General features: G+C 34.9%; 1 protein-coding gene across 4 annotated transcripts in view; it reads left to right on the top strand.

Moving 5' to 3' along the window:
• LOC149783983 (BTB and MATH domain-containing protein 38-like) overlaps window positions 1-11754 on the top strand; it is a 37205-nt gene extending 25451 nt beyond the window's left edge. For all 4 annotated transcript variants that reach the window (XM_089932089.1, XM_089932091.1, XM_089932088.1 and 1 more), the window contains one exon: window positions 10207-11754. In XM_089932089.1, the coding sequence (XP_089788215.1) occupies window positions 10207-10574 (368 nt within the window). In that variant the 3' untranslated portion in view covers window positions 10575-11754. The remainder of the gene's footprint in view (window positions 1-10206) is intronic.
• The last annotated feature ends 974 nt before the right edge of the window (window positions 11755-12728 follow it).

Below are 12728 nucleotides of genomic sequence, written 5' to 3'. Positions count from 1 at the left end.
AAAATAAACATAGTTTGTATGATACATACTTCATGTACAGCAAGGAAAGTTGAAAATAAAAATATAAATACTAAGAATTCATAATTAGTCAAATGAGATAAATACTGAACTACGCTCCATGTTTTCTCTAGGATTTTGAAACTGATAAAACCAGCAAGAAATAACTAGAAACGCCACCTTTGAGTTGATTGTAACTACAAATGTTATCACCATAAAGTATGATATTTACTCACTTAGAATGTATTAGGTTTCAAACAAAAGAAAAATGTTTAACACTAGAAGATACTGTTTGGACTGTTTCATTCATTAATTAGTATCGTTACTTCAAAGCATTTTCAACAAAACTCTTTGTCTAACAGTCGCCTCTAGACGAAAACCACATTTGTTGTAAAATGAAATTTTTCAAGACTGATCTTAACTCATTCCATATAAATGAACCTCAGTATAGAGGCCACTTTTATATTATAGCTAGATGTAGCGAACACTAAAGGTGGGCTGGTGGAAGTGTTACATAGGCATCATAGTACTTGCCTCTGATCCTCATTAAAGCTGCTGTGCCAGGATGAATTTCTTGAACTGGATGCAGCATATAAGGAGTCCATTGAATTGCTGAGGTTGACTGCTATTTCACTGGACTCGGATATTGAAGAGGTGTTCAAGTCATCCACAGTAACTGTGGTATGCCGTGGTTCATCTGTGCTATTAGGGGTATCAGTTTGGGTACCACAGGCCCTTACTTTGGGCTTAAACAGGACTAGTAAACCTGAGAAAAATATAAAAATATGTACTTTTGCTAGAATTGCTGTTGGTATTGACTAATACAATTGTTATGCATACATGTGGAAATTAATTAGTTATAAAAGAATACCCATTGTCGGATTACAGTAAGCAATGAGCTTAAAGTGATGGCTCGCTGCTATAAAATATAAAACCAATGGTTTGAATCAGCTTTGCTGGGCCACATCATGGACAATACAAGACCACCAATCTTCTCCATTACCTTTGACAACTTTCCTTGGTCCACTGTACTGGGTCCTAACATATTTTCTGTTTGGTTTGACTGACGTCTGACAACCTTTCGTCACTGTTTTCACCCTTGAGTCACCAGCATCATACTTTTAAAAAAGAATCAAGTATAGCAACTGCCATGAATGACTACAGCCTAATTTAAACTCAGCATATATCCTGCACACCCACCCAACCTCCTTCCCACCACTGCTAGACTGTGACACCTGGTTTATAATGTACAGTAAGTTACTATATTTCAAGGTTTGTATTTCTGTATATTTACATTTTTGACTTTTTACCCGAAACTGTATTTAAGGAGGAAATACCATAATAACATAACATTCAAATGACAATCTGTCAACGTTAGGACATGCATCATTGTAGAAACAAAGTACAATAGCACCAAATCACAGGGGTGGGATAATGATTTAATAGAAAAGCACACATTACTGAAGTGTGTGACAATTTGGTCATATATTCGCATTAACCAAATTCAATATTATTTGTTGTTCAACAACTGAACCCCAAATTATTTTAATAAACATCTATTTAATCCTGATTGTTGAACGCTCTGCAGTGCTTACAATCTTGTTTAGTGAAATCTACCATATATGGGTCGGAGAAACTAGTTCCACTTTCTGTCTCATCGTCTGCTACATTGTCAACTGAACTTGTACATGTATCCATAACATTCTGTAATGTCTAGCATTTAGCTGATGTTTATACTTCCATGCATTAAACTGATGAAATGGTAATGTGAAGCTTTGTATGAAGAAACTTTATTACATACATTTATATAAAATATTCTCCACCTCAATATTACACCAATGAAACCTGACCATATTAATGTGTGACAGCTAATTCTCTCTCTCTCTTTCTCTCTCTCTCTTTCTCTCTCTCTCTTTCTCTCTCTCTCTCTCTCTCTCTCACACACACACACATACATGTACACTCACATGAAAAAGAATCATTCATAAAGCAGTGAAATCAAAAAAAGACAATTTGCAAAAGTTAGATATACGATATTACCCGTTCTCTCTCCCTCTTCCTCTATGCCGATCTTGGACACTTTTATATTTGGTCTGAACTATTGGCTGTGGTGGGTGGGTGGCTTTCATCTACATCAAGGCTGTGAGCAAGCTTTGCTCATGACATAATGGATGGTACTGCGTCAGGGAGAAGAGGAGCTTTTTTCTTTATTCCGAACGTAGCCATCAAACTCTGACTGGGCCCAAAATAATCGGGTTGAAAATTCTCACTACAAATTGTCGCATGTTTTGAAGGCTCTCTCCAATCCGACCTTGTTAGCAGTACAGACCAGGACCAAAGTCCTTTATATTTAATGTCCGAAGGAAACAAGTGCAGTGAATCACCATCTTTTGGTGTATTGCTACATCCACCAATGTTACACCTCTTTCCCATACTGAGTATTACACGCAGTCGGAATACAATCCAGAGACGGTTCAAGCTTTACAGCGATAAAACAATGCTTCCTAGCAATGCCGTGTTTCTCTTGTGACGTCACACCGTCTGAGATCACGGAAACTGTCGAAGTTATACTTGGCTTACGGCGCATAATCATGACAAGTACAATTTAAACTAAATATATTGCAATCCGTTTATTGTATATGATATGAATGTTAAGATACAAACATGAATCATGATATTTAATACTTTAGAATTAAGTGATACAGGAGTGTCAGGTCTACCTTGAATATAAATACAACTTTAGTAGAAAAGTGCATAATATATTAATAGTAATAATAATAATAATGAGGATTTGTATAGCGCCTAATCTTTAGAAGCTCTCAGCGCTTTACAACATTAGACAACACCTATAACATAAAAAGCATATATAATGATATGATTACCAAATCAAACACTATTATATTAGAAAACACAAAAAAACATGCTGAGAATGTTTAAAGTAGGAAACATTATTATGTCTTTGAATTTGTTGTTACAGTCAGAAAAAGTGAGTTTTGAGAGCACTCTTGAAAGGGTTCACTGTGTCTTTGTGTTTAAGTTCAGTGGACAATTCATTCCACATTGCTGGGCCCTGGTATGTTAAAAGAACGTTGTCCATATGACATTTGTATTCATAGTGGTAATAATGAGCATACGATTGTCGGAAGAGGATCGTAAGTATCTTGCTGGTGTGTACACATGGATGAGGTCGGATTGGTATGTTAGACTAGATTCCGACAGTGAAACGTAGCACAGATAACAAATTTTGTGTTTGATTCTGGATCGAATGGATAGCCATTGTAGGGTAAAGAGCAGCGAGGAGGTGTGCTCTCATCGTGGTACACTAAGTTTGATCCGATCAATTGTGTTTTGAACTTTTTGAAGTTTCTGGAGTAGATATTGAGATGAACCAGACATAATTGAGTTACAATAGTCCAGTCTTGAAAGTATTAACAAGTACTTTAGTGGCATCATCTGAAAGATATTTGCGAATGGAGCTGATGCATCTCAGCTCAATATATGAGTCTTTCATATGTTCATGACATGTTGATGCAATGTGAAAGTACTGTCCAGAGTAATACCTAAGTTTCGTACTGATTGTGTGAATTGAATGTTGGTGTTGCTGATCTTTATTGTTAGAGATAAAGGATGTGAATGTGAAAGTCTGTGTGTTGTGATTAGAATGGCCTCAGGTTCATCATCATTCATCTGCAGCTTGTTACATGTCATCCATAATTTCATATCAGAAATGCACCTCTGCACATCATGGATGGTAACATCAACTTCAGCTGGGTGGCTAGAGTTGTATATTTGGGTGTCATCAGCATACAATTGGTGAGACACTGGATGATGATCTATGACACTTGAGAGCGGCTGAGTGAATATTATGAAGAGAACTGGTCCAAGAACAAAACCATTGTGGAACAGCACAACATTGATCAACTAGGCTGGAGTGTATTCCATTTGCAAACACAATTTGTGTCCTGTTGACCAAGTAGTTATGAATTAAAATACATGATGGAGACGGTGAAGTAATATATCATGGTCTGTTGTGTAAATTCTGCAGACAAATCAAGGAGGGTGAGGACTGTAATCTTTCCGCTATCCAAAGCAGAAATAATGTCATTAACTACTTTTAGAAGAGTAATTTCAGTGATATGTTAAGGGTGATATGCAGACTCTACATTGCTAAAAAAAGACTGTTTGAATTCAGATGAGACACAAGCTGGGTTGGAACAACATTTTTTAAGATTGTTTTTATATGAATGGGAGATTAGAAACTGGGCAGTAGTTCTTTAAATTGTTATGGTCTAGTGTTGATTTCTTCAGCAGAAGCTTTACAATGGCAGTTTTGAAAAATGATGGGAATTGCCCTGATGGGAGAACATCAGTTAGTGAAGGCAGTACTGGATCTAAGCACTCATGCAGAAGTGATGGTAGAATTGGATCAAGTTCACATTACTTTTATGCAGTCTTCATCAGGATTGTACATACAAGATCCATAGAGACAGGTTCATATGCTGCTAATGGTTGCCGCTCAAAATCTGTATCCCAACAGTATGGTGACAACGAGTCAATTGAAATTATCGTGTCAAGTGTATCTCTAATGGTTTGTACCTTGTCACGGACGAAATTTGTCCGGAAGGTCGACTGGAGAGAAGGTAGTTGGAAGTGGTGTAGATCTGCTCCTTGACATTAGCTTGTTCGTAATCTCAAAGAGCTAGTTGCAGCTAGAACCTTCTATGATCTTAGTAGTGTAGTAAGAGGTACGAGAGATTTAGTGACATATTTAAGTACCATATGGTTATTTAAACAACCATCAAAATTGTGACTCAAAAAAGGGTTGGGTATATTTCATTTCACCAGATATCAATAATCTCAATATCACAGATATTTCATGATCAAAATTATTCACTGCGATGTCCTACTATTTGATTACTTTGTATAGAAAATTTCCAATAGGGTGGTATAAAACACAAGTAAATATATCATGATAATCTCATAAACTGGTAAAGCTGAGTTAAAATAGTCGTGAACAAATTTCAAATTATGTCCTATAATGGGATGTCATGCTGGAAAATATTTTTGGAATTAGTATTAATATTGAATTCGCGTGCTTTGTTGCACCTGGTCAATAACTTAAACATTTTGCTTTTTACAATATAGAAACCAGACAACTAGGTGCTTTTTTGTTTAATATTGAGATGCATGAATACATATATTTTAATTCACTATTTTTATTCAGACAAATGTCAATGTTTATGGTAATAAAACATGGAATTGTCTATAAATAGTGTGGCCAACTCTCATATATTGTCATCTGGCATTATGTTGATTTGATTTTAGCAGCATATATGAAACATGGAGACCAAAGAAACTATTACAGAATATACGAATAACTAGCATTGTAGCCATACTACTGACTGTCCATTTAAATTTTGTCTTGATCTCTCCCGTGGCCCAATCGTCAGTGCATCCACCTCAGGTGCGGGAGTTTCAGGTTCGCACCTTGGATGAGGCATACCAAAACCTAATACAAACGGTACTAGCAGCTGCGATAAGCATTAAAATATTACATGGTATTATTCTATCTGGCCGACCTGGTGTTAGGATAATGTGACTGGGTGGGACATAATGATTCTACATGTCTGCGGCATGATGATCCATTGATAGACATCACTATAAGCTGCCACACTGCAGACATCATAGCGACATGATTGAACAGTTGTTAAAGCTACATTAAACATTCAAACACACACACACACACACACACACACACACACACACACACACACACACACTTGCACACACATTTAATCTATAGCCCAATTCTTTTGCTGCTAAAATCCAACACTTACCCAGAAGGTTTTTATAGGACTGCAGTTTTGTAAAATGTATTGCATTATCTATCATTCTCTCAATACGAGTACGGTACCAAGCTAATGAGAATAAACTGCGTTATAATGATATGGCTCGGTAAAATGAAACTGCGTATATGCTATACTGTGGATACAAATTATCATACAACTATTTACTTTCGGGTTGATTTACTTCATATGATAACTTCAGCGTAGCAGTATTAGCTCACTCGATTAACAGTGCACCACACAGACCTCTGAATACTCGTCGATATATTTTCCCTAAAAATCTTTCAGACATGATGCACTTTGAGACGTTCAAAAATACATCAACACTATTCAAGTATTCACAAAGGATATAGTCAAATCTGCATATATCATATTAGGCAAAATACCAGCAACAGTTATGTTGTTATGTATATTTGATTAATTTATATCTGATTTAATTATTTGTAAGTTTTAAAGTCATTATTTTTTAATTTCATTATATGTCAAAATAATGTAGTTTTCTTTAGTAGGAACTCGATACTTTTCCACAAAATAGTTTGACCGTGACTGATTGATTTGTAAACACATAAAGCTGGCCTAGTTCCTGACACTAATGCAACATTAGTAACAGTGACGTGAACACGATTTTTTCTATTTCTTTTTATTGTGGGAATAATAAAGGTGAGATCGAGGCTGTATTAGATACGTGACCCTAGACTTGTAAATAGTTCTTAGTGATGTTAACATCTTTTTTATTTTATTCATGGAGTAAAATGATTAGATTTGTCGGGGCCATGTTGATAGTACATGACGTAAACATGATCACGTGACTCTCATATGGGCATCTGTTTTGCACAGTATTCATGTTTTCCACCATTGTTATAGAGAAATAATCTTAGTATGGGCTTAAAACACGTATATATATATATATATATATATATATATATATATATATATATATGTTGATAGTACATGATGTAAACATGATCACGTGACTCTCTTATGGGCATCTGTTTTGCACAGTATTCATGTTTTCCACCATTGTTATAGAGAAATAATCTTAGTATGGGCTTAAAACACGTATATATATATATATATATATATATATATATATATATATATATATATATATATATATATATATATATATATATATACACACACACACAATGTCTACATGAAAATGACTGATCATACTTAAGGTTCGATGGTAAAGCCACTGTGTTTTTCTCAAGACACTGCATCAGGGTTTTTTTTTATTTTGTATTGGGGTTTTTCTCATATCACAATTGAAACCCTAACCGAATATAATGCAGCTTTGTGATCCACCTATGCCAGCATTAGAGGCTTCGTGTTAATTACAACATCATTTTCTGTTCTGCATTTTAGAACAATACGTTGTATAAGAACAGTAGTTTTGGCTTCAGATAACACGCTAATCGATGCAGATCATGCAGAAAATGAAGCAAATGGTTTGTGTTAATTGACAGCCTCAAACTAATAAAATAATAAGACAAAAGTGTGTCCATTAACTATGCTTAGCTTTTAGTCGTAAACATTACAGATCTCTGCATATGTCATTGTGCAAAAAATGTAACTCTGTTTAGGGGACAACAAAATATTTTGGCATCCTTCTTCCTATCAAACAAAATTTTAATACCTATTGGAATCATTCCTTTTTTCATAGTGGTAAGGTTGATTTGATTCAAATATTGCAAACATGTCTATTTCAGTTTTTTTGTTTCTTACTGTTCCCAACTTTATATAATTCTTTATAGTTGAGACGTTATCTTTTGTCCAGTATTGCATATACGTTGAAAACTATATTGAATTTTATTTCAAAACTTTAAATGGTTTCCCTCTGAACTGAACGTATATCAACCTGTTCATTATATCAGTCAATTTTATATTATGAGGGTCTTTAATCAATGTCTTAATATTTTTTCCTAAATTAACTATACTGTAAGCAGTTGTTTTTTATTTTTCCTTATTAACTTCAGATTTATATGTCCATACCCTTAAATCTACATATCACCTTACCTGGAATGGCGTGCATATTGTTCACTCAATAGTCCATTACGTAAAACATCCAATGTGCCCTTTGGTGTCCCACTTCTTAATATATGGCATGCAGAATGTGTAATAAATATTAACCGACAACTTCCAGTTTCTCATATTCAAATATGTTGCTCTGTTATGCCACATTTAGGTTCTGATGGTTCTCCACCGTTAATTCGATGAAAGTTTATAATTCTTTCTCCATTTCTTATACCCCTTTGCTGTTGAAATATGTCAGTAACATGTCATAATAATTTCCCCTTTTACAATGCTATAATTTATTGCTGGTCATTGTTTTACTTATCTTTCATGTGAAAGAAATGAATATTATATCACCATAAGATCTTTTTGCCATATAAAGCATTCAGTGTTTTGTACTTTGTTCTGATTTGGTAAAGATTTGGCATTTAAACTACTAAATTACAGTGTGTCAACCATATTAAAAGCATTTACAATATATACTAACTTCATGTTATAGTCGAGAGACAGTTTAAATGATCATGTTTGGGTGGTAATTTGAATTTTGTTGGTCGATAAAGTTTCTTTAGAACATCGGGAATCATCTTTAATATGGACTGATTTGGTTATACAAAATTCTAGCGTATGCATGCTTTAAGATAACGGACTCTCTGTTGTTTCAGTATTTGGTAGTTATTTGTTTTGGGGTTTCTTATTCTGAGATTCTGATGTATTAAAACTCATAATAGAATACTAATCAAGCCTTTCATACCTAAAATATGTTTATATTGAAATACAAAGAGGACCCAGCTATAGTAAGATTATTCAATGAAAGCAATATGTGTGTCTTGTCTGTGTCAACTTTCAACAACTGTCACAGTCACTACGGTTGTCATAATAATATGAACCCATTTAATTTCTTTCGTGCTGAATTCATCTGACTTTCTTCTTGCCAATGATGTTGTTGTTATGTTTTTTGTGCGATATAGTATCATTGCTAAGCCCGCATTTTAATGACTTTTTACAGAGATATTTTGCCAGATAAAACCTTTTGCACAAGAAGGCTAATTTATGGTACCTCATATTTGAAATAAACTTACCACAATCAATTGTTCTAAATCATATCTGAATATGACAGTTTCCAGCATGCAGGTAACAATATTAACTATTTTACACCGTAACTCGTTTCATTTGAAACTTAGTATGTTTAATAAATAACTATGCAAGTTGATTATATAGCGATATATATTGTGTGATACATGGTTTTCCTAAAACATCGCAACATTTAACTGTTTTACAGTATGTCATAAACTGACTTAGTTAACATAATTTTCTTTAACAGAGATAACTTTATTATGTCCAAATACTGATATGTATAATTATTTTATATTAACATGTTAAAGGCAACACAATATTTGTTTCATTATAATTTTGTTTAATCCTGCCGTTACCGCCTCAGATGCGGGAGGTCGTGTGTTCGATCCCCGGCTGAGTCATACCAGAGACTTAAAAAATGGTACTAACAGCTGCCTCGCTTGGCGTTCAGCATTAAGAGGTTAGTGTTAGGACTGGTCGGCCTGGTGTCAGGATAATGTGACTGGGTGGGACATCATGCTACATGTCTGCGGCATGATGCCCCAGTGCTAGACATCACTATAAACTGCCACATTGCAGACATCGTAGCGATATGACTGAAAAATTGTTAAAGCTACGTTAAAAATAAAAATCACACATCACATAATCCTGCCGTTAACCTGTTGCATATTGTTGAATACAAATGCGAAAGATTCTCTTGTTTATTATAACAGGTACAACATGTTCAGCAGGTTTCTCACTGTCAAAAAGTCCTCACACTTTCACTAGCATGTTTTATCTATAAATACCTTTCAGCTTTTGAACACGGCGACAATTCACATGGTAAAAATATTCAATCTTTCTTTTGTCCTTCCTCTAATTGCTAAAAGAACATATAATCTAGTATCTCTTGTTTCCTAAGTAAAACTAGTGAGTTAAAAAATTTCAATCATAATTCAGTATTTGAAACTTTTTAATTGGTGACCGGACCTTAATATATTGTATCAATAGCTGACATATGACCAATACTTTTGACATATTTTGTCAGTGAAAGGTTGTCACTTGAGTCACGTCTGTGGTGGTATCTTTGTGTTCTGGTTTATAGGTACCGAGGAGAGAGATACCTAACGCTAAATTGTCACAAAATAATCACACTTGCACTCATAACAATAACATATATGTTATTGTTATGTTAACATATATGTTATTGTTACATTTCTTATCAGAATTAGTATTGCCATGTGATGATAATATGACATTGAGATAAATCTAAATTTTGTTTTGTTTATTTTAGATGATAATCTTGAACCAGTGGCAACCATTGGGCGTAAATTTGAATACGGGAGAATTCTTAGAATATGTGAGCAATATATTTTGCAACAGTTCAAGGAGGTAAGGACCAGTAAAGACAGAATGTACCCAGGATTTTTCTTCCATCTCAGAGTTGCAGACAAATGTGGACTAACACAGGCCATTGAGATTGGAGTATCATCCAAACAAGCCGAGCTGGCCAATTTCAGCGATGACAGATATTACGGTGCAAGCAGAGGATATGAATATGACATTAACTTCTCCCGAATATCCTGGGAGACAAAGTATAAAATGATTAGCAAACGCCTCAAGAAAACGGAGGAAATGATACCTTTCGATCTATATGCCTAGGTTCTGTTGTATTTGATCATTGTTTTCCACACATATGCAATATATAACCAAAGAAGCAACGACTTTGTCAGGAAGCAGACATTTGTTCAAATTAGGTGGCAAATTTGCCGAATCTAAAAGAATATTGAACTTTACATGCTATTTGGAGCTGACATTAAACAAAAAGATTATATTTAAACTAGCGAATCGGCAATTCATACATACCTGCACACTGACATACATACATGCCTACCGACACCAGGTTAGATATATTCATTATTGTTTAGGGGCCCTGCGTAGCCGAGTGGTCTAAAGCAATTGCCTTTACCGATCAATGTTATCTTATCTCTGTACTCGTAGATTCCAGTCTGGGGCTCGGCCAATGCCCATACGAAGTATGCTTGTCTTTAGCTTCAAAAAGGTCAGTTGTTGTTGTTGTTGTTGTTGTAGTGTTTAACTCCATTTTTCAGCACATGATAGACTAACCCCGGAAAGAACCACCGACACAATATAAACTACTGGCAGGCTTTCTCACATTTCCACATTAGCTGCATCCGAGACTTGAACTCATGCAGACAGTGGTGGCAGTGATCCGTAACGGGGAGTGCTTTAGACCACTCTGACACTCGGCGCCCCTATAGGGTCAGTGGTTTTTACCGGAGTTGTCCTGGGTTTATCCTTCACCAGTTATACTGGCCGCCATGTGTACCCATTTTGTGCTGAGAAATGACGTTAAGTCCCTAAAACATCCAGTCAATTGTTCAATGTTAACAAATATAAAATAAAAAAGAAACGTATAAGACAGATTCATGCTAGTGTATCTTCACACAAAGTACACATGCAAATACAAATATGGTACAACTATTTACTGATGGTTTAGTATGTTTCCTCACAATACAACTCAAAATCAGATCTGAATAAGACATACATGCAAGGAAATCAACCTACACGTATTGCTTCTGCTCTATAATTACACATAGCGAGAGAAAACTGGACCAAGGCTTTACATACATGAAGTTAGCGACAACATACAAACATATTGTGTACGCTCTGGATCCATTTGTATTACAAGACAATAATTAGTGGCAAATGCATGGATATGTTTATATAAGACGAATTCACATTAATTGAAAGGAACTGGAAGTGGAACAACTATATATCTAAAGGTAACTCAAGACGTAATAGGTAAAGCAAACAAAAAGATACTGTCGAGTTAAAGCAACTAGTATACATCTGATATAGCGTAAAAGCTTCCATCTGAAACTAAGTGTAAGCGACATAAGAGACACTTACACATTAACTGGAAGCTATATCTGAAAGATGACAACTGAAGCACTACATACGCAGCATAGAATGGCAGTAACATCTTTAATTGTATTTACAAACGGGGCATTTGCACAATATGATCACAGTTTACATATTTAGCATGGGATTAAAATCCAAGCTTGTTCGGAAATGTTTGGAAGAGAATTCAAACGTTTAACATCTGCATACCTAGCAGAGTGTATCAGGATATTCTTGCTCATCAAATATCCACGAAAGAGTAATAAACTGTTTGGTAAACGTCAAGATAAATTTAGTATATTTCTGAAAACATAAAGTTCCATTCTTCCCGACCCTCTGATATACATGTAGAAAATTGACAGTTTGTAATATCCAGGTGTGCTCAATTGATAAAAGAAAAATCTCTAAAGTCTTTTACATCAAAATTAATCAGGTACGCTCTTAGTAGTGTGTCTGCTTAAATACCAGATTAGGCGACATTATTCAAAGAATTCCAAAAACAAAAGTGCCAAAAATTCACTTGTTCATACGTGAGGGATTTTTAAGCTTGTTTCAACACATTTAAATGTTTAGATGCTCTTTGGAAATGTGGTTTGTTGAGTAGATTTGAGCAGACAACATAAAGTGCTTCCCATCAGTTTGAACGAATCCTCACAATATATACTGTTTTCTTTGGTGAGGAGAGTCTCAATACATCTGTTTCTTCCCATGTACACTAGCAAGTTGTCCTTTTATTTCATTGTTTTAAGACCAACCAGTCAGATGTTGTGAAGGTTCCGCATCCAGTGTATTTTGTATATGTGCATACTATAGTACATGATAAAAATGTCAGTCCATCATGAGTCGTGTAAAAGAGTTTCATTAGCTAAAAATGCCACAATTATGTATACC

The sequence above is a fragment of the Sinohyriopsis cumingii genome, chromosome 14, assembly GCF_028554795.1.
Source record: "Sinohyriopsis cumingii isolate HCF-2022 chromosome 14, ASM2855479v2, whole genome shotgun sequence".
Taxonomy (NCBI): Eukaryota; Metazoa; Mollusca; class Bivalvia; order Unionida; family Unionidae; genus Sinohyriopsis; species Sinohyriopsis cumingii.
This window is presented reverse-complemented; position numbering and strand designations above follow the sequence as displayed.